Source organism: Oryctolagus cuniculus, chromosome 15 (genome assembly GCF_964237555.1).
Source record: "Oryctolagus cuniculus chromosome 15, mOryCun1.1, whole genome shotgun sequence".
Classification (NCBI taxonomy): Eukaryota; Metazoa; Chordata; class Mammalia; order Lagomorpha; family Leporidae; genus Oryctolagus; species Oryctolagus cuniculus.
The window spans coordinates 899,508-927,376 of record NC_091446.1 but is presented as its reverse complement, the minus strand read 5'-3'; the positions used below and the strand labels follow the sequence as shown (position 1 = coordinate 927,376).

Genomic DNA, 27,869 nt, shown 5'->3' with positions numbered 1-27,869 from the left:
GGCAGTGCTTAACCTGCAATGCACCACATCAGGTGTCTCCTAAAGGGGACTTTTGGGGCACTGGCAGGCACTCCTCGGGGTTCCCAGCCTGTCTCCATAGCCGCGAGGACAAACAACACAAGGAGAGGCAGGAGGGCAGAAGGTCCTGTGCCCACCCTGGCCGTGTCCTGGAGCCCGGAGAGCAGAGGCAGCAGAGTGCGGTCGGGTGAGTGGCATCCATAAACCCATGTGTCCCTGGCGAGACCATGTCGCTCTTCTGAGGTGACAGGTGCCTGCGCTTCACCTCAGGGCTGAGAATGGACAAGATCCGCACGTGCGCCTGCAGGCCCCAGACAGGCAGCTGCCGGCGTCGCCCAGGTGTCCAGTGCCGGAAGCTCTGACAGCAGCGCTGGCAGTGGGGCCCTGGGGCCACGTCTGTTAGGTAGGAAGTCAGGATTAACCTGTGTGTGTGTGAGAAGAGCCTGCCCAGACCCTGATAACCTCCCAGGTGGTCCCAGCCCTTCCCCTGTGGAAATCTCCCAGGAGAATTCTCTCCTCAGGACCAAGTGGACTACCTGACCTGATAGCATGGGGCAATACAACCTCCACAGAGGCCCTAAGGGAAATCTGGGCGGGGGGATATGCTTATTTTCACCCAGCAAACTTCCCTAGGACTCCCCATCCTTTGTCCTAGAGGAGAGGGGGAGGGGATAAAGAGACTCCCTTAAAAACCTAGGGATTCTGGGGCCAGCGCTGTGGTGTAGTGGGTAAAGTTGCCGCCTGCAGTGCCAGCATCCCATGTGGGTGCCGGTTTGAGACCCGGCTGCTCCTCTTCCATTCCAGCTCTCTGCTGTGGCCTGGGAAAGCAGTGGAAGATGGCCCAAGTGCTTGGGCCCTGCACCCACGTGGGAGACCTGGAGGCTCCTGGCTCCTGGCTTCGGCACAGCTCCAGCCATTGTGGCCAGCTGGGGAGTGAACCAGCGGGTAGAAGACCTCTCTCTCTCTCTCTTTCTCTCTGCCTCTCCTCTCTCTCTGTAACTCTGACTTTCAAATAACTAAATCTTAAAAAAACAACAGGGAGTCCAAGGAAAGACTGCGCACTCAGCTCTTTGCTGTCTGCCGAGCCGCCAGCCTGGCCTGCCCGGTGTGTTCTCTCCATTCGACCATGTAGCCTCGCTCTCCCCCAGTCCGAGCGATTGGGCGCTCTGTCTCGTGAACACAGGAACCCACGGCTTCCACGGCCTTTTCTCTGCTGACACGTCCTCTTCCTCATTCGGGTTACCTCCCTGCATCCCTCGGTCCCTGTGGCCAGTGGGTGGAGGCCCCCTCCCTCGTTGAGTCCCCACAGTCAGTGGGCGGAGCCTCCATCCTTCAGCCATGACTGATGGGCGGAGCATCGCGGTTCCTAGAGCCCTGTCCTGGCACTTCCTTGGCCCACACTGGCAGCAGCACCTCCCAAGGAAGTGCAGGCAAGGCTTGCACTGAGTATCCCCCAGCTGCTGGTGGCCGGCGGCCGGAAGGGAAGGAGGCCCCTGGGGTGCTGGTTCCCAGCCCGGCCCTCCATGCTGTGTGCTGTGACCTGAGCGCTGGCCAGGGGGCAGGGATCTGGCCCTTGACCCTGCCCAGTTCTCCCACCCTCGCTGGTGGCTCCGACTCAGGGGCTCCTGGTAAGGCCAGTCTCATGGGCTCTGCCATGCCCAGCTGTGTGACGGCTGCCCCCAGACCCTTCCTCCTCCCCTGGACTCTGTGAGCCACCCCATGGCCAAGAAACACACACGGACGAGGCTGGGTCTTCCTCTTGGAGCTCGGCTTTACCTGGAGGACAAGGCTGCCCTTAGTGCGAGGGCAGCTGCCCCGCTCTGCCGGAGTCCACTCACCCCAGCAGTGAGTGAGGCCCTGTTTCCTGCACTGTGGGGCGCCGGGACTGGAATTTCTCTGCAGTAAATGGCTGGGAGACTCCTGAGGGGCAGCCTGAGGGCTCACCCCCAGGAGAAGAGGATGGCCAGTGTCGTCATGGGGAAGTCACAGCAAGTGAGGCTGCTGAGAGAACGTGTCCAGCATGGGAGGGGACAGAACAGCCCCAGTGGAGGAACGAGCCAGGCAGTCCGTGAGCACGCTCCAGGGTGTGCAGCCCCAGGAGAGCCGGTCGGGCTGACCACTGAGGGGGCCCTGGGAGTCTGCAGAGGCTGGGGGCGCCCAGGCTGTGTGGGATTAGAGCTTAGACAGCTGAGGGGAAGAACATGATGCCAGGAGCAGAACTGCTGGGCCGGGACCAGGAGCCGGAGGGGCTGAGACCCACTTCCCTGTGCCCTGGGAGCCCCTGCTGTGTTGTAAGAGGCGCCAGAGCCACTCAGGGTGGGGGGGTGCCTGGGACCCAAGCCATGGGCATTGTGCTTCTAAAGGTCTCCTGTGCAGAGTGGACCATGGCGGGGGGACCAGTGAAGAGAGGTGAGAGGTCTCTCCTGTGCAGAGTGGATTGCAGGGGGAGTGAGGGGAGGTAGAGGTTTCCTGTGCAGAATGGTCTGCAGGGGGAGTGAGAGGAGGTGAGAGGTCTCTCTTGTGCAGAGTGGTCTGCAGGGGGAGTGAGGGGAGGTGAGAGGTCTCCCCTGTACAAAGTGCACTTGGTAGGAGGATGGGGAGGGGTGAGGTCTCCTGTGTAGAGTAGGCTGCAGGGGAGGTGGCAGTGAACAGGAGGTGAGGTGAGAGATCTCATAGCCCTGGGAGAGGGAGCAGGGATGTGCAGCCGTGGAGCTGTGGGAGGCCATGGAGTTGTGGCTGAATGAGAGAGGGCCCTGGGTGGCCGTCCTTCTCAGGGTCCTGTCAGCACCTGGACAGTGCTCGTCGCTCATCACCTGAGAGAGAGGTGAGTGGGGGAGGAGCTGTCCAGGACAGGAGGCTGACATCTCATGGGGGCGTGGGGGAGGGTGTCAGCACTGTCTGTTGTGCTGCCGAGGGCAGGAGATCCCCATGCGTCTAAGACCACGGTGCCATGGGAGCCCAGCTACTCGGAGTTGGAGCCAGGGCCCTGACGTGGCAGAGGCAGCCAGGGTGACCTCCGTGTGACCACAGGGCACTGTCCTGATTTCCTAGGGTGAATCTAGATTTCAGCTGCTCTGTAATTCTGCGGATCATGGGGTGATCATGTAGCCAATGGCTTGAGCAGCTGAGGGAAACAATGTCAAGTGAAACCTTGGTGTCCCTGACACCTGTAGAGTAGCCACCCTCCGTCCAGCCTCGTGGCTGTGAGCACAGCACCGCTGAGATTAGGCTGGGGGACGATGGGGCGGAAGGCAGGGGACGAAGCTGGCCTGAGAGTCCCCGGCCAGGGTGCACCCTGCCCTGGGGCTGTGTCCAAGGGGAAAGCTGCCCCTGTTCCCAGGGCAGTCGTCCAGGGCCTTGGGTTTGCCTTCCATGCCTGTCCTGTTCTCAGGTGGACGCATGTGTCCGCCCCTCGCTTCCCGGGCCCCAGCTGAGCTCCCCGCGGAGCACCCCTGCTTGTGCACGATTAGGTTTGACGTTGGATTTTCATGCACACTTCCAAGGGTGACACTCGTTGTTTGCAGAGACGAGCGGCCGAGTCCCCGCCCAGCGTGCCTGCGGGTCTCGGGAGTGCTGGTGTCTGTTGCAGGTGAGCAAGGTGGAGCGGGAGAAGAACCAGGAGCTGCGGCAGGCGCGTGAGCACGAGCAGCACAAGAGTGCGGTCCTGCTCACGGAGCTCAAGGCCAAGCTGCACGAGGACAAGATGAAGGAGCTGCAGGCCGTGCGGGAGACGCTGCTGCGGCAGCACGAGGCCGAGCTGCTCAGGGTCATCAAGATCAAGGACAACGAGAACCAGCGGCTGCAGGCGCTGCTGCACGCCCTGCGGGACGGCGCGCCCGACAAGGTCAAGACCGTGCTGCTGTGCGAAGCCAAGGAGGAGGCCAAGAAGGGCTTCGAGGTGGAGAAGGTCAGGATGCAGCAGGAGATCTCGGAGCTGAAGGGGGCCAAGAAGCAGGTGGAGGAGGCGCTGACGCTGGTCATCCAGGCCGACAAGATCAAGGCCGCGGAGATCCGGAGCGTGTACCACCTGCACCAGGAGGAGATCAGCCGCATCAAGAAGGAGTGTGAGCGCGAGATCCGCAGGCTGGTACGTGGGGCGCGGGCGGGCTCTGGTCATCCCTGCTCGGCACGCCCGCTCACACGCTGGAACATGAGACCGCACGGTCACACAGTCCAGCACCCACAGTGCCGCGAGTGCTGCCACCCGCGAGGGCGCTGCTCCTAGACAGGGCCCCCAGGAGGTAGTTTCAGGGCCAGTGTGGTCAGACCATGGCAGCTTTGCTGGGCGAACCTGACTGTCCCAGAGCCTCGGTGTTAGGAGCGGAGGACCTGCGGGGGTCCTGGGGGTTGGCCACAGCTGATTCTCCCCCTGCTGTGGGGACGCAGCTCTGCCTCCGAGGCCGGCCCCACTCCAGCACCTGGAGCCCCCTGGGCACCGAGGCGCCCTGTGCAGGTGGGCAGCAATCTTTCCAGCCAGCATGCCTGCACTTGGGGTCCAAAGTCTGCCGCCCAGCCGCTCTGCCAGAGCAAGTGTCTGTCCCTGCCACCACCAGGGAAGTCCTTGGCGAACACCTTTGCACGCGGGGACCCCAGATCTTCCCGCCCTGACGGCCCCGTCCTCCCCACCCCGTCTATCCAGAGCTCGTGTGCAGGGCCACCTTCAGCAACCCCAGATCTGCCCCTGGTCTTAGGTGTGACGTGACTTGAGGATGTGGGCCACTGCCCCTGCTGTGAGACCACCCTGGAGAGGGCAGCAGCACTCGCTGTGGCCTTTCACTCTCCATGGTTGGACTTGGCCTTCCTCTAGACGGAGGCCTTGTCTCTTCACTAGCGCGTGCGACAGAGCCGCTCCCGTCGTCCCTATGGGCCCTGCTGTCCCTTCTCACCGCCTATCTGGGCCTCAGAGGCGACTTACCTGCTGCTCCACTAGCTGGTTCTTCCGGAACTTACTCCCGATTTTTAAATCTTCAACTTTTTTTTTTTTTTTTTTTAAGATTTATGTATTTATTTGAAAGAGTTACACAGAGAAGGAGAGGCAGAGAGAGAGGTCTTCCATTGTCTGGTTCACTCCCCAGTCGGCCGCAACAGCTGGAGCTGTGCTGAAGCCAGAGCCAGGAGCTTCTTCCTGGTCTCCTTCACGGGTGCAGGGGCCCAAGCACTTGGGCCATCTTCTGCTTTCCCAGGCCACAGCAGAGAGCTGGGTGGAAGTGGAGAAGCCGGTCTCAAACTGGCACCCATATGGGATGCCAGCACTGCAGGCGGTGACTTTACCTGCTATGCCACAGCGCCGGCCCCTGAATCTTCAACTTCTGTTTGTGGATTTCCCTGCCTCAACCAAGTGTTTGTGCCATGGCAGGCAGCCCCTCCCTCCCTAGGTCGGCCTCCCCACCTTCCCTGGGCTGTGTGTGGGGGGGGCCCCTGTCTCAGCAGGAGGCCTGGGGGGAGACTGGAGAAGGGCAACCATGGGGCCAGGAGCGCGGCTGCCAGGAGCCAGCCTCAGCCGCCACCAACTCCAGCGCAGCCCGGCTGCCACCGACTCCAGCGCAGCCTGGGAGCTGAGTGGGCCAGTATCTGCCTCCCCTCGGCCAAACCCAGCAGAGGCTGGGCGGCAGGTGGCGGCAGAGGGTGGCAGGTGTGGGTGTGATCCTGGGGCCACAGTGCCTGGGGAGGAGGGCGGAGAGCAGGTCGAGAGGCCAAAAAGAGAAACTGAGGCAGCCCTCGGAGCTTGACTGGGGGTGGCCATCAGAGGCTCACATCGGGCCGTGGCGACGTTACTGCCCTCCTACCCTGCTGGTTCCTCTGGAGCTTTCTCATGCACTTTAGTTCCTAAGCGTCTGTCGCGTTCACCCGAATCTCCACAGGCCCGTCACAGTTCCTGTTTTGGAACTGTTTGGCCCCAGGGAACCCTGTCTTGTCCTGACTGTGCAGCCCAAAACCAGCCCCCCAGGGCCCCAGAGGCCTCCATTCCACACCTCTGTGTCTGGTTGCGTGGCCTCTCATTTTGGGGAGCAGCTCCGGGAGAGCCTGTGTGTGTGGTGTTTTTCCCAGACGCACACCTCCTGGGGTGTGGTGCTGCGTGGCTGCCACTGGAGCTGTCGCTGCACCGTCTCCTGACTTCAGAGCTGCCGTTAGCTTCATGACCTTCCCGTTCCTGGTCTCGCCCCCCACGCCCAGGGTCACGGGAGCCCAGGGCCTGCAGCCTCGTTCCCCTGTTCTGTTCGCGTGGCGGCCGGGAGCCCGTTCATCCCGAAGGCCTGTCCCTCAACCAGCACTTCTTCCCCCTCTCCTCCCAGTATGCCTGTTCCTCGGACCTCAGACCCCAAGGTGCCGGTTTTCCCACCAGCCTCAGCTTCTTGTCCTCCTTCCTTCCGTCCTTCCTTCCCTTTATTTATTATTTACTTGAAGGCAGGGTTAGGGAGGGAGAGAGAGATCCTCCATCCCACTAGTTCACTCCCCCAAATGGCCACAATGACCAGGGCTGTGCCATGCTGAAGCCAGGAGTCAGGAGCTTCTTCCGGGTCTCCACGCACTTGGGCCATCTTCACTGCTTCCTCGGGCCATCAGCAAGGAGCTGGGCCGGAGGTGGAGCAGCTGGGTCTCGAGCTGGCGCCCCTTTGGGACGCTGGTGTTGCAGGCAGAGGCTTTACCCGCCACGCCACAGCACCGGCCCCTGTTGTCCTTGTTTATAGACAGCATCTTCAGCTTCCTCTTTTAACCTCTGTGTTGGACGTTTCTCTTTGTGCCAGCTCATGTCTGACTCTCCGCAGTGTGTGTTCTGAGTCTGAATCAAGTCCTCTGGTGCCCGCGCTCTCAGCTCCCCCCGTGAAGGTGGCCATCGCTCTGTGCTGCTTCTGCAAGGTGTTCCTGTTCCCTCCTCGCCCTCACTCCAGCTCCCTCTGGCCGCTCTCTTGTCGGGTTGGAGGGTTTTCCTCATGCATGTCCCCAGCTGGGGTCGCTAACCAGGGGCTCTGTGAGGGCAGAGGCCTCGCCACGCGCGGGGAGATAGGCAGAAACTCTGCCATCTGGTTGGGGACTTTTTCTCCTTTTTCTCTATTTTAACCTTTCCCCAAAGAGGAATTGGAGTTGGTAGAAAAAGGCAGAAGGAAAAAATGGAAGGCTCTGGAAGGAAAAGGAGTGGGAACTTCTGTCTGCTATCGCTGACGGCCTGGCTCTGGACGCAAAGCCTCCTAAGGTATCAGCTTTAAAGGGAGCAGAACGTTCAGTCAGCTCAGCAAAGCTCCAGGATGCAAGGTCAATACCTAGCCAGTGGCTGTATTTCTGTATGTGATTGTGTCAGCTCAGGATTCAAGATCAGTACATAGCTGTCAGTCCTGTTTCTGCATACTGCTGTGTCAGCTTTTCGTTGACATTTGAATTACGTGAGGCAGGCTAACTTCATAAAGAAAGAAGGTGGTTCCTGGAGGTGCAAGGCCTGGGGCCGCATCTGGCGATGGCCTTCATGCTGGCACAGGACATCACGTGGCAGGACAGGGAGCTGTGTCCAGACAGGTCTGTCTCCCCTCCCTTTGAAGCCATGCGGCAGACTGCTAAGGGCTGCCCCCAACATGACCCTCTGTGAGCTCATGCAGAGACCCGTCTCCTACCCCTGACCAGCCTGCCCAGGGGCACCCATGGTGACATCAGGGCCGTGCCTGGCCTCTAGGAGCAGCTGTGGGCGCACTGATGCTTCCTGCTACCAACCCAGGAGAGGTCTATGGAGATGCAGCCCTACACGCTCAGAGCTCATGCTGTCACTAGAAACTGCAGGTGAATCTGCTGCCTGCGACACTGGCGTCCTGTGTGGGCGCCGGCTCACGTCCTGGTGCCCCACTTCCAGTCCAGCTCCTGCCAAGGCTCCTGGGAAGGCAGCAGAGAAGGCGCCAGGAAGTCCCAAACGGAGTCCCAGGAGCCTGGCTTCGGCCTGGCCCAACCCCAGCTGTTGTGGCCATTTGGGGAGCAAACCAGCAGGCGGAAGATTCTCTGTCTCTCTATCTCTGCCTTTCAAATATATAAATGTAAGACCATTTAAAACATTCTGTGAAGCCAGAGAATTGCAGACAGAAGCCAGTATCCCGTCTCTCTTACTGTGCTGTGTGATGCGATCCCACGTCCCCAGGTGTGTAGGCAGCGGCTGAAGTAGAACAGAATGCAAGACACAGAGTAATCACATGTGGCGCCTGACCTTATGTTCTGAGCGTTTCAGCTTTAAGGGCAGATTTGCCTCCGGTGAGAGGCTGGCCACAGGCAGGGCTGTTTGTCACGGGGGACCTGCAGAGCCCTGCCAGGCTTCCGTTTCACCCTTGGGCAGCAGAAACTTTGTCAAGGGGCCCTGGCCCGATCCAGAGGGGTGCTGCAGTGTTCCCAGGCACCAGGGGTGACATGAGTTCACGGCACCCACATCTGACCAGGCCGAATCATTGGCTGCTTTAGCTGATGGCTCTGCATGGGTGAGGTGGGGGAGGGGGCGGGGTGAGGCAGGAGGTGCCCCCTGCACTGGTGAGGTGGGGGAGGGGTAGAGTTGGAGGAGGAAGTGCCCCCTGCACTGTTCATGGCTGGAGGCCTGGCCCTCCAGGAGTAACTTACACCAGTTCCCGGGCTGGACAACCACTGACCGTATTGCTTGGGAAAACTGGGAGCTTTGAGACACCCCGTGCACTGAGGCCCCGAAGCTGGGGTTCGGGAGACTGAAGCTCAGGCATGCGTCACGTCCGGGTTTCTGACAGTTTTGGGAAAGCCAAGTGGTAACGTCTGAGGGAGAGCCCGTGCTCACTGCCGTGGTCCGGATGCTGACCCCTTCCCTGGGCGATGCTCCCTGGGGGCGTGGTTAGGCGGCACGGTGCACACATCCGCCGTGGTGGGTTTGTCCCCCACTGTGAGCGTTGCTGTCACGTCTCCATGTGGCTGTGTGCACCATTTCTCCCTGGGTGTTCCCGTGTCTGCGAGAATGGCCGGCAGGAGGCCAGGTGCTGAGCCTGTCTGCCAGCGTCCTTGAGTGAATGATTCCACCCACCCCGGCCCCAGCAGCCTCGTCCCCCTCACGTCACAGGCCGGCCACCTGTTTGCAGCCTCGCCCTCCTGGTGGCCGTCTGCGTGTCTTCTATGGTGTCTGTTCACATCTCTTGTCCAATTGTACAGTGGGTTCCTTGTCCTTCCCTTAGTGACTTTTCTGAATTCTTTGTATTCCTGACGCAGGCTTTTGTCAGATGCACATTTTGCACCTGTCTTCTCCACGCCTCTGCATCACACAGGCATCTCCCAAGGATGCCTTTTGATGAACGCAGTCTTAATTTTAACAAGCCCAACCCGCCGATTCCTGTTCTGTGCACCCGAGAGTGGTGGTGAAGGTCCCTCTGTGTGTCGTCTTCCTTGGGAGGCCTGGGTCAGGGCCCTTGCTGTGAGCTGACAGGGGCCTCGTCAGCCCAGGCAGGGTGGCCACAGCTGCCAGTGACCCCAGAGGGGTGGGGGTGCACAGGCCACACCCCGGACAGGGCGCCTCTGGACCTGGGTGTGCCCGGGGTCCTGAGTTTCAGTCTTCCTTCCCCCACGGGCCTCTGGCTGACAGGTGGGACGGGGGTCTACAGACATCCTGGTCCCCACTCCCAAGGGAGCTCCCTTGGCCTATGCGGTAGCACCCACAGGGCAGGTCCGCTGCCTCCCCACCCGCTGGACAAGCCCGGGGAGGGGTCTGTGTGTGAGGCCTTGCCTGCTGGTTTCCTGGCAAAAGGAACAGGGTGTGCTGGAGTGTCTGCATGTGAGCTGGAGACGCCAGGCTGTTGGCCACAGCTGCCTGTGATTCGGTTGTCACTGTCTGTTTTCTCTGAAAACAGGCTGCTGCCTCCAGCACTACTGAGTCCTCCGGCCAGTGGGAACTCAGCAGTGAAAGGTCTGAGTTTGGTCGTGGTTCTGCGATCTGGGCTGATTAGGCATCCTGAGCTTATTTTCACTTTAATGAGCAAGTGAAGCAGCACAGTACCCCACTCTGGCCTGTTTATTAAAAATCTGCCTAAAACTGTCCTCAAGACATGGTCTTGTAGGTGTGGCACCTTTTGCTGGGTCCTCTCTGCCTCCCTTCCATGTACAGTGCCTCCCCCGGCCACGTGGGGGTCTGGGGTGGTGTGGGCGTGGCAGCTGGGCATGGCAGCTCCTCCCTGCGGTTCACAGGCTCAGCACAAGGCAGTGCGTTCCAGGGAGGGTGGAGAGGTCAGGTCAGAGTGGATGCACAGGGCACCATCTCTGCCTCTGTGGCCTGCTGGTCCAGGGGACCCCACCCCTAAACCTTGGCTCCCAGTGAGAGTGATGGAGAAATGCAGCCTCACTTGAAGACAGCTGTGGGGCATTTGGCTTTGTGGCCTCGGAGCAGGGAGCGGCAGAAGGAGGGTGTGGTGGCCCCTGCACTGCCCTGACCTGCCTAGCTGTCACCTCAGGGGCAGGTGCAGGGCCCAGGGTGGGGGTCCCCTTCACCATGCTCAGCCCACCCACCAGTTCTGCCCACAGGTGTCAGGTGTGGGCACTCGGGGTCCCGCTGCTCTGTTCAATGCTCCTCTCAGCCATCCAGACACCACCAGCCCCCATGGACGCTGGGGGTCCTGACGGGGGGCCGGGGGAAGCGGGTGGGATCCTACTGGACAGCACAGGCTGGCTGTGCAGGGACACCCAGAGCCTGCGGCCCACCAGGGAGGAGCTCCATGCCCAAGGTGCAGACCGGGCTCCCTCCTGGCGTCCCCGCCTCATGCCCTCTCCCATTTCTGTGGTAACTGCAGGTCCATCCTCGCTTGCGTGTGTGACTGTGTTCTGTTCTCCTTGTAGATGGAGGAGATAAGATTTAAGGACAGAGCAGTCTTCGTGCTGGAGAGAGAGTTAGGGGCGCAAGCCGGGCACGCTCAGAGACTGCAGCTGCAGAAGGAGGCTTTAGATGAGCGGCTCTCCCAGGTCAGAGAGGCTGATCGGCACCTGGGCAGCCCCAGACGGGAACTTCCTTATGCAAGCGGTGCAGGAGACGCCTCAGACCACCCGGGAAGCCCTGTAAGCACCCCCAGGCCTCGGCCGGCCGTCCCAGGCTGTGAGACTCCCTAGAGCCAAGCGCAGCCCAAGCCCCCGTCCCAGGGTCACCCTCCGGCCAGACCCTGGGGCCCTCAGTGTGGCTCACTCTGGCCAGATAGCTAAAGAACCCCAGGTCCTGTTCCCTCACCGGCACCACCTCTGCTGTGGCCTCCCTGAAGGCTAAGTGCCCTTGGCCCCGGGCTGCTGGGTGATGCACCTGCTCCCATGCATGAGCGCCCATGACTCCACCTCCACACGCACCAGCCTCTGCCTGCTGGCTCCCCTCTGCACCCGTGTCACAGTCACCTCCCACCTGCTTTGCGTGAGACCGCGTCCCTTCTGCTCCTCCTCGGGCTGCGCATGACAGCATGGGGTTTGCCGGCAGTGGCACGGGCTGGGGCGGCTGCCTGTCTCCTCATCACCACTCCTCATTCACATTCCTCTGCGGTTCTAGACTATCCGGGGGACCTACGCTCATCATCCCCTCGGTGCAGGTCCCTCTGGGTCTTGGGTCGCTAGCCTCTCCTGCACCTGTTGAATGAGGAACTCGAGCCGTGTCCAGTGCCTTCCTAGACACCTGCTGGTTTGCTTTGAGGACAAACCTGCGTTTGAGCTGAGCCAGCCCTAGGCCAGTGACATTTGGAGAACAGAGAATGACATTCTGTAACCATCCTAGCTGGACTAACCCAGCCCCTCCCGCTCTACAGCGAGATGTAGCTGCATGGAAATTGTGTTCCCTGCTTCTCGGGTGGAGTCCCGGTGACCTTCAGAGACTCCTGAGGGAGCACGCCCCTTGAGCTCATGTGGTCTGTGACAAGTGTCCTTCCCTGTGCTCCGCGTACACCCAGACCCTTCCTGGAAGGTGCAGCCCAGCGGTGGCAGAGGAGGGCGCAGAGCCGGTCCAGGTGTCTGGCGGACGGCCCCCACACTCGCACACCCCGGCCCTCCACATCTGCATACCCCGCACATTCTGCTCCTGCTGACCCCGTCCTGGAGTGTGGGTGCCACGCACGCCGCTCCAGGCAGGGCACTCCCCAGGGACCCTCACCACCCAGCAGCCACGGGGAAGCCAGGGCCGGAGCGGGCGTGTCTCGGTGTTGGTGACGCTGGGATTGGCAGAGCGTCGGCGTGTGGTGCGCGGGAGCAGTTCTTTGCAGTTGGTCTTTGTTTTAGGAACAGCAGTTGGATGAAAAGGATGCCCGGCGCTTCCAGCTTAAAATCGCAGAGCTGAGCGCCATCATCCGCAAGCTGGAGGACCGCAACGCCTTGCTGTCGGAGGAGAGGAACGAGCTGGTGAGCGCGGCCGAGCGGGCTTCCTGTGCAGTGCAGGAGCGGCCGTGCGCCTGGGGCCTTGGGTTGTGTACCAGTAGAACTTTAGTGACAGACTGGCGATGGGTAGGTCGGGCCCCCTGGCGCTGCTTGGCTGATCCCTGCTCCGTGTCTCGGGGAGGCACCTTCAGAGCTGCCCTGATGCGGGAGGCGTGGGGACCTTGCCTTTCCAGGGAGCCGGATTCGAGGCAGGGGCCAGTGGGCAGCTGAGTGTCGGTGGGCTGGGCGATTTCTCTGCCCACAGTTCCTCTTGGTAAATGGAGCGTGGAGCCCAGGCTGCTGGCCTTTGACTTGCTCCTTGTCTGCGCATGGGATGGCACTCGGGCCAGTTCCCCCCCGTGCGTAGAGGGCAGCGGCCGGCTGGGGCCCACCTGGGCGTGAGCTGCGCTTTCTGCCTTCCTGTGTCAGGAGCTGAGCCGTCCACTTGCCGAGTCTCTGTTTCTTAAAAAAGAGGCCGTGCGTAATGAGCCTTGTCTTTCAGCTAAAGCGTTTACGAGAAGCTGAGAGTCAGTACAAGCCACTGCTGGACAAAAACAAACGCCTGACCCGAAAAAATGAAGACTTGTCTCATGCTCTGCGGCGAATGGAGAACAAGTTGAAGTTCATCACCCAGGAGAACCTTGAGATGGTAAGGGCCTGCGGGGGCTGGGGCGGCCCCAGTCCGTCCACAGCTCTACCGTGGCAGGGGTGGAAGCTCTACTCCTGTCGTGGCCCCTGAGCCAGACCACAGGGTGGGGGCCAGTGCCCTGTGTGCTGCTTCTGGCCCCGAGGCCCCAGAGGCCGTGAAGCAAGTGTGCAGCGATGTGGGGGCACCCTCTCCACCACAAGCCCCGGGTAGGGCAGGAGCCCCCGCAGCCCCCACCCCCAGGGGCTGGCGTGGTCCCCGTCACGGCCAGGCTTTCTAGGGGTGCTGTGAGCTGCCCAGACCCCTGCAGGCTGAGTGAGGGGTCCCCCAGCTCTCTCTGCCAGGGGGCTGCCTCCCCACTCACGTGTGCCATCTGCTGCTTTCAGAGACAGCGAGCCGGCATCATACGAAGACCCAGCTCTTTAAACGACCTTGACCAAAGCCAGGACGAGAGAGAAGTCGACTTCTTGAAAGTGCAGATTGCCGAGCAGCAGAGCCTCATCGACGAGCTCTCCAAGGTGAGGCAGCCACGGTTTGCTCAGCACCGGGAGCTTTGCCCATGCGTGCCCGGCGGGAGGGGCAGGAGAGGGTGGGCAGCACCTGTGACCAAGTGGTCCTGGCTACCCCACCTCTGCTCCCTGCATCTCCTCATGTGGCCTGCCAGTTCCTGTGGGGCCTGCCACACACTACTGCACTTGAGGCTCACGACGCCCCAGCCACGTCTGCTGTCCCCTCCGGGGCTCACGACGCCCTAACCATACCTGTTCTCTCCCACTCTGGGCTCACGACGCCCCAGCCACGTCTGCTGTCCCCCCCGGGGCTCACGACGCCCTAACCATACCTGTTCTCTCCCACTCTGGGCTCACGACGCCCCAGCCACGTCTGCTGTCCCCCCCGGGGCTCACGATGCCCTAACCATACCTGTTCTCTCCCACTCTGGGCTCATGACGCCCCAGCCACGTCTGCTGTCCCCCCCGGGGCTCACGACGCCCTAACCATACCTGTTCTCTCCCACTCTGGGCTCATGACGCCCCAGCCACGTCTGCTGTCCCCGCCGGGGCTCACGACGCCCTAACCATACCTGTTCTCTCCCACTCTGGGCTCACGACGCCCCAGCCACGTCTGCTGTCCCCCCCGGGGCTCATGACGCCCTAACCATACCTGTTCTCTCCCACTCTGGGCTCATGACGCCCCAGCCACGTCTGCTGTCCCCCACTCTGGGCTCACGACGCCCTAACCATACCTGTTCTCTCCCACTCTGGGCTCACGATGCCCCAGCCACGTCTGCTGTCCCCCACGGGGCTCATGATGCCCCAGCCACGTCTGCTGTCCCCCACTCTGGGCTCACGACGCCCCAGCCACGTCTGTCTCTCCCAGTTCGGATGCCACAGCTCCAAAGTGAAGGAGACCGTGGGACCACGCTCCCTCCAAATGTTCTGGGGAAGTTCTAGCCATTCTTCTTCCCCCAGGAAACCCCTCTTGGCTCCTTGGTTGCTACCACCTCACCCCAACCTGCACCTCTGTCTCCCCCTGACTACCCCCTCTTCCATCTGACCCTCCTCTTTCCTTACAGGGCCCTGACATGGGGTATAGGACCCCACCCTCACCCAGAGCCATCTTGTCTCGGCCTCCTAAAGACCCATTTCCAAATCCATCATGTTCACGGCCTCAGGGGTTAGTTGGTCAGTTTGGGGGCCACTGTGAGGCCAGTGACTGTCCTGTTCTATGCCCTCCCCCAGCATAGTTTTCCCAGTTTCCCTGACCTGGGCCCCTCCTGCTTCTTGTTGGGGTTCAGCAGCCTCCATGGGAGGTCATTTTGGAAGACTTCCTCATTCTGTGACCTCTGAAGGGCATCGGTGTCCCCTCCGTCACTGAGCAGTGTGGCCAGCAAGTGGTGGCCTCTTTGTCAGTGAATGGGGCCGCCTCGGGGTGGGAAACCCCGCCCACCTGGAGCCGTCCCTCCCCCATCTGATTTCACACCCACTGTGGACATTTGCAAGAGAAAAGGATGAGATCCTGGTCAGTTACCAGTGTTCCTCATTCCAGGTTCCCCTGCTGACCAGCAAGGCAGAGGCCCTTGGGGCCCCTGGGGACTTGGGGTGAAGCCGCCTGCTCAGGGCCGAGGCTGCGTGGTCTCGAGGGCTCTGGGTTTGCAGAGGAGGGCAGGGACTGGGAGCAGGGTCCTCAGCGGGCCCATGCCCTGCCTTTTCTTTCCTAGACCCTCGAGACTGCTGGCTACGTGAAGAGCGTGTTAGTGAGTACCAGTCCCCGTCCCCCACACCCCCTTCCCAGCCCAGGTGTCCCAGGGCCTCTTCTGTGCTGAGGCTCCTAGGTGGCCGTTGCAGCCTTTGGGGTGGACTCGCTGAGCCACTGCCCAGCCCTTGCCATGGTTCCCAAGAACCAGGGCTTAGGTCAGACAGGAGCCAGGAAGAAGGCTCTGTCCTGGGACGGGAGGGGGTCAGTGCTGGGGGGAGGTGGGGGCACTGCTGCCCCAGGGAGACAGCACCTGCTCCAACAATTGTCCTTCTTGCTCTCTGATGCCCGGAGCCCACTGCTGCATGGGTTTCTCCCTGGCCAGCACCGATGGGCAGTCTCGGCCTGGCTGGTCCCCTCTGGGGCCCTGAAAGTACAGCGTTGTTTCCTGGTTGGGGAGGCGGTGTCCACACAGGGGTGGACGCTGTTTCTGCAGAGACACCTGCCCCTACACTGTCCCTGAAGGACAGCTGGTGGTGCCTGAGCTCAGAGGCCCCCACCCCCCACCCGCCGTGGGCCCTTGGCCAGGCCTGGAGAGCACGGGAGCGATGCCAGGGCCAGGTGGTGTGCACGGCACAGTGGACGCCGACTTGTGTGCGGGGACAGAAATCCTGAGCTGCATGTGTGAAGAGGGTCAGCTGCTTAGGAAGTCTCTCCGCTGGGCTTTGCAGGAACGCGATAAGCTCTTAAGGTTGCGGAAGCAAAGGAAGAAGATGGCAAAACTCCCCAAGGTATGGGGGACACGCCCCCTGCATGTGAAAAGCAGTGCTTTCGTCATCACTCACGTGTTCCTACCAAATGACCCAAACAGGTCACAGCGTTAAATTCAGAAACCAGCCTTGCTCCTTTGGCATCCTCAAGGGGATCCAGGAAGTCACGGTGACGGCAGCAAGGGGCACCTGCTTCCCTGTGTGGGACACTGGCCGGCAGCCTGGGTGTCGCTGTCTGCATTCCTGACCCTCACTGGGTGGGGGCCATGCACCCTTGTCCCAGCCGTGTTTGCCGCTGCTGCAGCCCTACACGGCCAAGCTGTGTCCCTGGGAACTTGAAGTCCTGAGCTGGACCTGTGATGTCCACGGTGGGAGCTGTGGAGAAACCCCCAGACCCGACTCTCCTGCCTCATGTGAAACCCACGTCTGTGGGGCCTCCACCAGCCGCTGGCTGTTCCTCAGCCTCAGGGCCTTGGGCAGGAGCTGACCGAGGGCCTCTCTCTCCTCGGGATCTTTGCAGTTCAGAACTTACCTGGAGGCCGCTGGTTTCCCGTAGTCCCCAGGTGTCCAGTGCTCCCCTGGGCTGAGGAGGGAGTGGGGGAAGCCGAGCGAGTGGGACAGAGACCGCGGAGTCACATGAGCCAGATTCACTCAAGGCCCTGGTACAGAGAGGGAGAGCACCGGGCCACAGGGGAATCTAGCCTGGGGGTCAGCAAGGCCCACGGACCAGAACATGAAGGGCCAGTGAGCAGGGGTCAGGGCAAGAGTGGACCTGAGGGACAGGCGCGGGTAAGGACAGATGGGTGACATGTAGGGGTCAGGACAGGAGTGGATATGGGTGGCAGGTGGGGGTCAGGACAGGAGATGACCTGGGAGACAGGTGGGGTGAGGACAGGAGAGGACCTGGGAGACAAGTGGGGGAGAGGACAGGAGTAGGTATGGGTGACAGGTGGGGGTGAGGTCAGGAGTGAGTATGGGAGACAAGTTGGGGGGAGGACAGGGAGTGGCCTTGGGGGACAGTTGGGGGTCAGGACAAGAGTGAACCTGGGGGACAGGTGGGGGTCAGGACAGGAATGGGTATGGGAGACAAGTGGGGGAGAGGACAGGAGTGGATATGGGGGACAGGTGGGGTGAGGACAGGAGTGGAGATGGGTGACAGGTGGGGGTCAGGACAGGAGTGGGTATGGGGGACAGGTGGGGTGAGGACAGGAGTGGAGATGGGTGACAGGTGAGGGTCAGGACAGCAGTGGCCTTGGGTGACAGGTGGGGGTCAGGACAGCAGTGGCCCTGGGTGACAGGTGGGGGTCAGGACAGGAGTGGCCCTAGGTGACAGGTGGGGGTAAGGACAGGAGTGGAGATGGGTGACAGGTGGGGTTCAGGGTGTTAGGGGCAAAGACAGAAACCAAAGGGCCCGGCGCCTTCCAGAGGAAGTCACAGTTTATTTGCCCATGCAGGCGCTGAGCCCGTCCTTTGTCCTTCCCTACTCTTACCCTAGTTTGGCAAGGCAGTTAGGAGGCTGTTTGTGGGGCCACTGCTATTTTACCCCCGGGTTAGCAGGTCAGAGCTGCAGGGCCGATGTTTCAGGAGGAGTGAATCACAGTCTGGAGGCAGCTCCAGGAGGCGCACGACACATCTTAGGTGTACCTAGGACAGACTGGACCTGGGTGACCCATGTGACTGCAGGGAGTTGGGCCACTGTATGGGAGGTTCTGGACAACCAGCGACCAGAGGGGCTGGCTGTTCAATGAAGAACCTTATGCTGGTGCCGTCTAGTGGCTGTTTTCTGGACGCTTCTGTGGGGAGGTTAGGGAGAGAGCTTTTCCCTGAGGAGCTGAGCTCAGCTGAGCAGTAGGAGCCTGGAGACTGGGGGTGACCAGGAGGGGCCTGCAGGAGTGTGGCCGGCAGCAGGGCCTGGGGCAGCTGTGTGGTCCAGGGAGGAGGCTCCCAGGAAGACTGCCCCGAGGGCCACATGGCCAGTGGCGGTTCTCAGTGGGGGGAAGAAGGGGTCTGAGAGGGACGGAGAGGAGGGGTCAGCTCTTAGATCTTGCATTGTTTCTAAAACCCAGAGGAGGGAGCCCTAAGGTCTCTGGGGACAGGCGTGAGGCGAGCTGGGGGTCCCTGGAGGCAGGGTCTCACACCAGCGAGGACCCTCTCCTGCTTCTGTTCCCTCCTGAAGGCATCAGTACTTTAAAACATACCAGAGACGTGTGACTGCAAAGTGGCCACACCCCAGGGCCGGTGCCCGCTGTCCTGTGTGACATCGTCCTGCACACGGCCCCTCCCTGCTCCCCGCTCCCCGCTGGCTCCCCAGTCCCCAGTCAGGAGTGCCCTCCCGGGGGGAGTGGTGACACACGGGGGTGTGGGGTGGGGCCACGCAGCGAGGGTGGCCCACGGCCCTGGTCCCCACAGCCAGGGTGTGCTAACACAGTGCCTTCGCCCCGAAGCCGGTCGTTGTGGAGACCTTCTTTGGATACGATGAGGAAGCATCCCTGGAATCCGACGGCTCCTCCATCTCTTACCAAACTGACAGGACAGACCAGACCCCGTGCACCCCAGATGACGACCTGGAGGAGGTGAGTGGGGGACACTGAGGGTGGGGCCGGGTCACAGTTGCTGGGCTTGGAGTTTCCTAAACACGGCACCCACTGCCCTAGGGGTCCACGGGGCCCTCTAAGGCAGCAGCAGACCCAGCTGCCTGTGCCTTGTCCCTAGGCCACAGGTGCCACTGCAGAGAGGTCACATCCAGGTGACCACAAGACCGAGCCCAGGGTGGTCCTGTGGGGAGGAGTCCCTGGAGGCTTTGCCCCTTCCACAGAGCCCAGCTCTCCTCTGGGACATTGCTCAGAGTGGGGCCACGCGTGAGCCCCATCAGTAACCGAGGGGCCACTGTGTCCAGGGAGCCTGGCCAGCATGTGGGAGCCCCAGCTGAGCCCCGGCCCAGCCACCTGCCCACAGGGCACACCCTGGTCCAGCCGTCTACCACAGGGGCTCAGGGTTTGCCTTCTAGGCGACCTTTCCAAACAGCATGGGGTCCCCAGGCGGTCACTGCTCCCTTGGGCTGCAAGCAGGACCCCTCCAAGGGTCTTCACTGGGGAGAACCGGGGCCCTGGCCGGCAGTAGGCTGTGCTGACGTTGGGTCTTTCTGCATGTGGTGCGCCCCTCCAGGGCGTGGCCAAGGAGGAGACGGAGCTGCGGTTCCGGCAGCTGACCATGGAGTACCAGGCGCTGCAGCGAGCGTATGCGTTGCTACAGGAGCAGGTCGGAGGGACGCTGGACGCAGAGCGAGAAGTTAAGGTCTAAGAGGCTTCTATTCTGTCCCTTCCTGCTTGCCTGTGGCCCTGGCTGGGATGTCCACATCAGCAAACCGTCAGGGCTGGGCCCTGCCCTCCTGCAGTTGCCCTTGGTCCTGGGTGACACTCGCCACAGCTGGGTGTGTCCCAGATGGGCATGTGTTTCTCCCCACTGGGGCCGTGGCGTGGCCGTGGGGCCTGTGGGACCCTAAGGTGAGGCCACCTTCCCGCTGAAGCTGCTGCCGTGGGGCTCTTGAGTCCCGGATCAGGGAGGGGCAGCACGGAGCTGCTCTGCAAAGGTGCTGAGGCTGCCCCCATCCTGCCAGGGCTGAGCGGACGCTGCCTGCTGTGTCCTGCCCTGCTGGGCAAGCGTGCCGGCCTCCTGCCCATCGTGGGGCTGCCAGGCCTCCTCTGCTGGCCACTGGAGACGGCACAGGCTCCAGGCTTCAGGGAGGTTGCTGGCCCAGCCTGAACCCCCACTTCCCAGGGGCAGCTGACGTGGCAGCTATGGCTGGAGCACTGGATGGCGACCCTCCCTCCCTGTGCAGGTCGGGAGCAAGCAGCTGTGGGGCCCGGGGCTTCTCTGGGTCCCACTGCCTCAACCACCCCACAGCCCGAGAGGCACTGCAGGTCAGGGGCTGGGCCGAGGACGGCCTCTGGAGACGAGGGGACGGGGACAGCAGAGCACCCTCCCCCGCGCTCCCCCCTGCTGCCCTGGGAGCCTCAGGCCTCCCCCTCATCACCCTGACTGCCCGGGGTGAAAAATCCATTGGCACAGGCCTTGTCTCGCTGTGCCCAACAGTCGCTCTGGGCAGGGTGGCTGAGTCCCACCCGTCCACCCTCAGAGGCTGATTCCCTCTCTCTGGCCGGAGCAGCAGAGGTGAAAGGGGAAAGTTCATCTGCACAACAGGGGAAACCTGCCCTCTTTGACCTTTCGAACTGACCTGTGCACGAGTCTGGTCAGATCCTGACACCCAGGGCCAAGGTAGCCGGGGCGTGACTGGCTGGGCAGGGTGGCTGCACTGGACATACACCTGCCGGCTGGGCCCACTGCGTGCTGGGAGCTGGAGAGCGCTTCCCTTCCCTGCCCCATGCCCAGGGCCCGTGCGCCCCGCGGTCACAAAGCTCAGGAGCTGTGGCTCCTCGTGCTAATGCCCAGCCCATGTCTGGAGACTGGTGACTGACATTTGGACTCGGAGGAAAACGTGAGGCAGAGAACTGGCAACAGACAAGCTTGATGAAGGAGGCAGACGGCCCTGGGCCCCACAAGGTCTCACGCTGTGGGCCTGGGCTGTGCCGCCCTCCCCCCTGCAGGGCCATGGAGGGAGCCCCCTGTGAAGACGCGGACAGGGGCTGCCCTTGTCTGGCTGCACGCGTGTGGGTGGCCAGCGGCCTGCGATAGAGTCCCTCCCTCTAGAGACACAGGACTTGCCAGAATTCCGTCTGCCCTCAGGGACCTCTAAGGAAGAGAAGTTGGGGGTGGGGTGGGGGAGGGGTCAGAGTCGGGGAAGGAGAGCCAGAACCTGCTCAAGTGACCAGAAAGGGACCCAGAGCTCGGTGAGCAGGCCCCCCAACCCCACACCCAGGTGATGGGCCTCGGGCCCTGAGCCTGGCTGTCCGCAAAGGTCCTGTCCACTGTCCCTGGAGACAGCAGGGTGGTCCACGCCTGGGAGAGTGGCTGGGCCTGGTGGAGGCGCAGGTGGCCCTGGGGAGAGGGCTGTGGCCTCGCAAGCCAGGGGCTGACTCCTGAAGCACGGGTTCACCTCCAAACCAGGGGCAGCTCTCGGGGAGGAGGTGGCCCCAGTGCAGAGCCAGGACAGCAGAGGGCGTCCTTGGGCTTTGGGGCTGACTGCTTCCAAGCCCCTGTGGGGGCTGTTGTCAGCAAAGGAGGCTCAGGCCCGCCCTCTGGCCAGCACGCTACCGCCTCAATGGCTGCTTTTTGTTGTCAACAGGGATTCCACCAAAAATCCCTGCAGTCAACCACAGATGCTCCTTGTAATGTGAGACCCCTCACTCCAAAGCAGCCTCAGAGCCTCCCTTTTGTGTCCTTTCTGGAGGAGGGGGCGGTGGCTTCTTAGTCCAATCAATCCGAGGCCGGGGGTCGGTCAGTAAGCGCCACCTGTGGGTCAGTCCACCCCAACTGTGAGAGTTGATGTCTGGACTCCTCCCATTCTTCAGACCCGGGAACAGCTGCAGGCCGATGTGCAGAGAGCCCAGGCGCAGGTGGAGGACCTGGAGAAGGCGCTGGCCGAGCAAGGGCAGGTGAGCGTCCCCAGGGGCAGGTGGCCTGGAGGGGCCAGGCTTGTACACATCACACAGCATCAGGGTCCTCAAATCTGGGAGGAGCTCTTGCCTGGACGGGCAGGAGTAAGCCTGCCTGCAGGACAGGCCTCTCCTGGCCTTGACCTTGGCAGGCCCCTGGCTTGGCCTGGGAAGATCCTTTCAGTTGTCTGAGTCAGGGCCAGGCCTTCAGACCCTGTGGCCCCTGTCCAGCCCCAGAAGAAAGTACTGCGGCCACCTCTGTCTGATTTTCTCCTGGAAACCCATCCTCCAGGTGGTAAAGTTTGCACCAGAGGCAGTGGGTGCTTGTCCAGGAGCGTGACGGTCACTTCCCTCCATCCCTAAAGTACCAGCACCTCTGTGCTCTTCAGATACCACACGGCCACATCCCACTGCTCCTTCTGCCCTGCTGGAGCCTGGCTGAGGCTGGTGAACGTCTGTGATGGGGGGGGGGGGGCAAGTGTGTGGCTGCTCTGGGAGCAAGGACACGCTTCCTGGCCCCAGCCGCCTAGCCTGGCCCTCGTGGTCCTTGACCGTGTGGTCAGGCAAGGGGACAATGTGAGCTCCACTGTGCTGCACTGTCAGCCTCCCAGAATTCAGTGCTGCACCACCTGTGACTGTTCACCTGTACACACCAAACTGTGCTGCCCACGCCCAGGGCCGCGTGCACTCAGGCCTGTGGGTGTGGCAGCACCTGTGGACTGACAGCCCCGTGTCACAGTGAGGCACCCAAGGCCCCTCAAGTGTGTTTCACAGGCTGTGCCGTTGGAAGTGACCCTTGGCGGGAGGGGGAGGGGAGGGGAAGGAGGAGGAGAAGCCCACTTCCTCTGTTTGCAGAAGTGAGCCCTTCGGACTCGACAAGGGCTCTGTGCACACCTTGCAGAGAAGGAACCTGAGGTGAAGTCCAGGGCCTGTGCCCTCCGGCTTCCCCCAGCAGGGCTCCAGCCCCCAAGGCCGGTGTGAGTGTGCTGACAGCAGGCGTCCTCCCAGCCCGGGCCTTGAGCTGAGCTCAGTGAGGCTTCTACACGTCCTGTGCTGGAAGCAGCACAGAGCCTGGGTCCTGAGTATGGAGTGAGAGGAACTGCACCCCGAGGGACCTCTGCCAGTGAGCCCTGGGTCAGGGTCCCCTGCACCTGGGGCACCACACCAAGCCAGGTGCTCCTTAGTACCTGGCCTGTTCACTGAGCCTGGGGTGCTGTCCACAAGGGGCAGCATCCCCAAGCGGTACTCCTGAGGCTGGGCTGCTCCATCTCCCTCATCCAGGATCCTCCAAGGAAATGGTCTCTGAATCAGTGGGACCTGAACACTCACCTCCACAGCCGGGAGCCGCGCCCTGAGGGGGCAGTCTCTGCTCACGATTTTCTTTGGCTTTACCATTTCCTTTTCAAGGATATGAAGTGGATTGAAGAGAAGCAAGCACTGTATAGGAGAAATCAAGAACTGGTAGAAAAGGTATGGCCCAAGCCCCTCCCCGACCATTCCCCTCCCTCCCGCAAGCTGGTGCAACTTGCCACGTGCTCACATGGGGGGTGCAGGCCCCCAGGGCTGGTGGGTAGGTCCCTGTCGGCCCCATCCCAAGAACTGTGGCTCTGCCAGAGCCCTGGGCAGGTTGCTGCCATCTCCCTGGTCCTGGAGATGAGTTTGCCTGGGGGAGGTGGGGGGCGCTGGGCCCTGTTCCCCTGGGGCCAGCAGAGCCTGTGTCTGAGCTGTGTGTCCACGTGCGCCCTGCTGTGCTGCTGGGTTCCCTGGAAGGGGCCGGTGCAGGAAGCTTTGTGAACGCATTGCCCTTTTGAAGCCAGGAGATGCACCTCCCTGTTTGTCGTAAAGGCTGGTGGTCCTCAGGCCAGGCCTGCATTCCACCCCAGACGGTCGTAGTTGTGTCTGACTCAATGTGGCCTCGCCCGGCAGTGGCCGTGGGTGTGGGTCCTGTTGGCCTCTGGACAAGAAGCTCCAGAAGTGCTGTGGCCTCTGCGCCACCCCCCCCCCCAGTGGTGCTGCCTTGTGTAGAATGGACCAGAAGACGTGGTCTACAGCCGGTACTCTCCTTAGTGGCCTTGGCTTCTGGCTGGTGCCCAGGGCCTTCCCCAGGGCCTGGTGACAGGAGGGGCCAGAGCAGCGCACCTGCCCGTGAGTCATGCCCTCCCCTTGAGTCAGCCCCACCTTGCAGCCTGTGTTCAGCGCAGGGTTCACAGCACTCGGCTTAGACTGCAGACGGCTCTGAGATCGGAGCAGTTCGGGACCATCCCAGATGGGGGACAGGGCTCAGACCTGTGAGAGCGGGTGCAGAGTGGGAGGCTCAAAGCCCACTCTGGCCCTGTCATGGCCCATGCACACTTGAAGGCACACACACTCAAAGCCTGGCTGCCGTCTGGCTGTGGCGACCCAGGGTCAGGTTCTTGGCCCTGCAGGCCCTGGTAGGGCCGCAGGCCCTGTGGAAGGCCCGGTGCTTGCCTGAGCCAGCTCAGTCAAAGGATGCTGGTGCTCCGGGTTCCGTCCCCTGGGCTCCCGAAGTCGGCTTTGGGGCCTGCATGCCACTCTGCCCCTGGTGGACACCCTTCCTCCTGCTGCTGGGGACACGTGCCGCGAGCTCGCTTGTTGCTGGTGGGTTTTGCCACTCCTTAATTAGCCAGGCCGGGACAGTGGTCATCGGGCAGCAGTGACCCTCCGGTTCTGGGCCAGCCTGTCTCCAGTAGTGCCAGGGAGCCGCAGGCGCTGCCTTGCCCTGGGCAGCCCCCTTCCCCACCCCTGCTCCGAAGGTCGGGCTGGGCTCGAGCCCCTGCCCACCACATGGCCCTGGCTGCCCACAGCAGAGGCCTGCCCGGCCTCCCCGCGGCTGACTGCTGAGGGAGCGCGGCTGGCCGGCTGAGCGCTCTAGGCCTGGGCAGCCGGCAGCCGGCAGCCGGCAGCCGGCCAGGACTGACCTAGCAAGAGAGCGTGGCTGTCTCACCTCATCGTCTTCTCTCACAGATTAAGCACATGGAGGCGGAAGAGGCTCGGCTGAAACACGAGGTGCAGGACGCCAAGGACCAGAACGAGCTGCTGGAGTTCAGGGTCCTGGAGCTTGAGGTGGGGGCTGTGGGTCCCAGCCCCACCCTGTGGTCACCCCCAGGCTCAGGGACTGCCTCAGGGCTGAGCCCTGGGTCCTCCTGAGTCGCCTGAGCCTTCGAACAGATAGCCCAAAGTCCAGGCTGCAAAGGACAGGGATGAGGTGCCAGAGGCCCACCGAGGACTGGCCAGCCGAGCAGAACGGCCGTCTCCCGGGCGGGCCGGGTACCCTGGGACCTGGTGTCGTGAGAGGGAAAGGAACGCTGCGGGGCCGCGGCTTAGCGCCGCCCAGGCTGGGTCGTGTACAGAGAGCGCATCTCGAGGCTGGGGAGCCAGGACCAAGGTGCGGCACCACGCCAGGCTGCGTCACCCCACGGCAGAGGCAAGGGGGCAGGAAGCAGGAAGAACCCCAGGCCCACCACGAGGGCAGAGCCATCTGGCCCCATCAGAGGCCTCGTTCATTCCTCCATTCATCTCTATTTGAAAGAAACAGACAGAGGAAGCCCCCACCTGCTTGACTGCTTATGGGGCTGGGCTAAGTCAAAGCCAGGACCTGGGAACTCAGTCCGGGTCCTGCTTGTGGAATGGCAGGGGCTCGAGCACCTGAGCCATTACCCGCTGTTTCCCAGGGGCCACATTACAGGAAGGTGGAGTCAGGAGCCAGAGCCGAGACCACCCCGGCACTCCGACAGACAGATGCGGCAGTGTCTCAGTGCCAGACGCTGTTACACAGCAAGATCTTGGCGTGGGTTTTGGAGGACAGGCTGAGCGCAGACCGGGGCAGGAATGGTGAGGGCAGGGGTGGCAGCTGTGGCAGTGGCGGTGAGTGGCAAGGACGGTGCCCCCAGAGTTGGCCCAGCAGACACCGATTCTGCCTCTGCTCTCCATCCCTGGCCACAGCCTGTAGAGGGAGGGCAGGGGATAAGCATGCTGCTGTGACGGACAGGCCAGGTGTGCACAGCTATGTCACTGTGTAGAGTGTCACTGTGTCACTGTGCTATGGTGTTAGGGCAGCGTGCGCAGCACAAGGCCAAGAGGAAGTGGCTACGCAGGTGTCACCCCGCTGGTCAGCACCACCCCTCCCCTCCCCACCAGCACCTCTGCCTCCGTGCAGCGGGGTGAAGCACACTCCGGATCTAGATGGATCTACCTCTCAGAGCCCTCCTGTCGGCCTCCTGGTAGGGGAGCAGCCACTCCCACCGGGCTTCCTGGGCTCCTGCGAGGGCCAGGCAGGACCAGCAGCCGGTGTCACCAGGGGGCCGTGGGCACCACTTGCCCTGACTCTTCCGAAGCCTCGTGGGTTCACAGATGGGTTTGCCGGTCCCGGTGGGGCTGGGCCTGCTCAGTGCCACTTGGCTGGGACATTGTGGAGCCGGACGTCACATGGCCCAGCCGGGCCAGTGAGCACACTGGGGCAGTCTTTAGGGACAGTGAGGTTTCTGCCACTACACCTGTTGACCCCTCTCTTGGTGGCCCTGGGTCCTGGCATGGCTCTGCGGAGGTGGGGGATGGGAAGGGAATGTCCAGTGCCCAGCCTTTGCTCTGTCTTAGGAGAGGGAGAGGAAGTCGCCGGCCATCACCTTCCACCATACACCCTTCGTGGATGGGAAGAGCCCCCTGCAGGTGTACTGTGAGGCCGAAGGCGTGACGGTAAAGCCCCGCCCCACCCCGCCCCCCACCCTGCCCCGCCTGCCCGCTGTGGCTCACTGCTGCCTGTTGCCTCTGCCTCCTAGGACATCGTGGTCCCGGAGCTGATGAAGAAGCTGGACATCCTGGGGGATAACGCCGTAAGTGTATGTTGCTCTCCTGACTTGTGCATGCCTCTCATGCCGCCCCTGCCCCAGCCCTGGGCCCGGCGCCCCGGGAGCCCCTCTGCAGTGCCGCCACAGGACCCTCCCGTGGCCCAGTCTGCTTGGAGTGGGCCCCACGTTTGGGAGGGACCTGCTGCTGTCTCGCTGCTCAAGTGCCCACCTGGCCCTCCAGCCTCCGACTCCCTGGACACGTGCTCCCTGTCCGAATCCCTGTCCGTCTGTCAGCTCCTCCGCACCTCAGAGGGGAGGGGGCTGCTGTTTATGGCTCCCTGAGGGCTCCCACTCCCTTGGTTTTGGGGAAGAAGCAGAGTCCCCAGACAACCACTGAATCAGAGTTCCGATTTCTGTGAAAAATGCCTCAAAAGAAAATTAATTGCCAAGTGGGTGAAATAACATCCCTTCATTCCCAAATCCTTCCATTCTCTGTCTCTGTCTCTGCCATCCAGCTATCCCCCATCCATCCATCCCCCATCCAAATATCCATCCCCCCAGCTGCTCATTCTCCATCCATCGTGCATCTGTGTCCTCTGTCCATTCCTCCACTCATCTATCCACCAGCCTGTCCATGTGTTCTCCATCCAGCCGTGCATCCACCATGTGTCCTCTGTCCATCCGTCTTTCCATCTGCAACTGTCATTGTCATCTTCCATCCATCCACCCTCCCTTCCTCTGCCCATCCCTCCATCCTTCCACCCATCCTCTAGCATTCATCATCCACTTACCCAACTCTCCATCCATCCATCCATCCATCCATCCATCTATCTACCTACCTCTCCATCCATCCATCCATCCATCCACCCATCTCTCCACCCATCCATCCATCCATCCACCTCTCCATCCATCCATCCATCTATCCACCTCTCCATCCATCCATCCATCCATCCACCTCTCCATCCATCCATCCATCCATCCACCTCTCCATCCATCCATCCATCCATCCACCTCTCCATCCATCCATCCATCCATCCATCCACCTCTCCATCCATCCATCCACCTCTCCATCCATCCATCCATCCACCTCTCCATCCATCCATCCATCCATCCACCTCTCCACCCATCCATCCACCTCTCCATCCATCCATCCATCCATCCACCCACCTCTCCACCCATCCATCCATCCATCCACCTCTCCATCCATCCATCCATCCATCCATCCACCTCTCCATCCATCCATCCACCTCTCCATCCATCCATCCATCCATCCACCTCTCCATCCACCTCTCCACCCATCCATCTACCTCTCCATCCATCCATCCATCCATCCATCCACCTCTCCATCCATCCATCCATCCACCTCTCCATCCATCCATCCATCCATCCACCTCTCCATCCATCCATCCATCCATCCATCCATCCACCTCTCCATCCATCCATCCATCCATCCATCCATCCACCTCTCCATCCATCCACCCACCTCTCCACCCATCCATCCATCCATCCACCTCTCCATCCATCCATCCATCCATCC

At 61.9% G+C, this 27,869-nt stretch overlaps 1 protein-coding gene across 25 annotated transcripts in view; it reads left to right on the top strand.

Moving 5' to 3' along the window:
- The window catches only part of JAKMIP3 (Janus kinase and microtubule interacting protein 3), a 91,932-nt gene that overhangs the window by 50,411 nt on the left and 13,652 nt on the right, over positions 1 to 27,869 (top strand). For 10 of the 25 annotated variants that reach the window (XR_011382177.1, XR_007913021.2, XR_011382180.1 and 7 more), the window contains exons 3-16: positions 3,608 to 4,105; positions 10,825 to 11,040; positions 12,232 to 12,351; positions 12,869 to 13,015; positions 13,399 to 13,530; positions 15,231 to 15,266; positions 15,937 to 15,996; positions 18,420 to 18,548; positions 19,141 to 19,269; positions 21,444 to 21,527; positions 22,935 to 22,997; positions 24,513 to 24,611; positions 26,142 to 26,240; positions 26,324 to 26,383. Coding sequence is in view for 10 of the 25 variants with exons in the window: in XM_070057055.1 (XP_069913156.1) it covers positions 3,608 to 4,105; positions 10,825 to 11,040; positions 12,232 to 12,351; positions 12,869 to 13,015; positions 13,399 to 13,530; positions 15,231 to 15,266; positions 15,937 to 15,996; positions 18,420 to 18,548; positions 19,141 to 19,269; positions 21,444 to 21,527; positions 22,935 to 22,997; positions 24,513 to 24,611; positions 26,142 to 26,240; positions 26,324 to 26,383 (1,872 nt within the window). In the remaining 15 variants the exon portion in view is untranslated. The remainder of the gene's footprint in view (positions 1 to 3,607; positions 4,106 to 10,824; positions 11,041 to 12,231; positions 12,352 to 12,868; positions 13,016 to 13,398; positions 13,531 to 15,230; positions 15,267 to 15,936; positions 15,997 to 18,419; positions 18,549 to 19,140; positions 19,270 to 21,443; positions 21,528 to 22,934; positions 22,998 to 24,512; positions 24,612 to 26,141; positions 26,241 to 26,323; positions 26,384 to 27,869) is intronic. The other 15 variants (XR_011382183.1, XM_051830097.2, XR_011382182.1 and 12 more) reach the window with 9 other exon arrangements.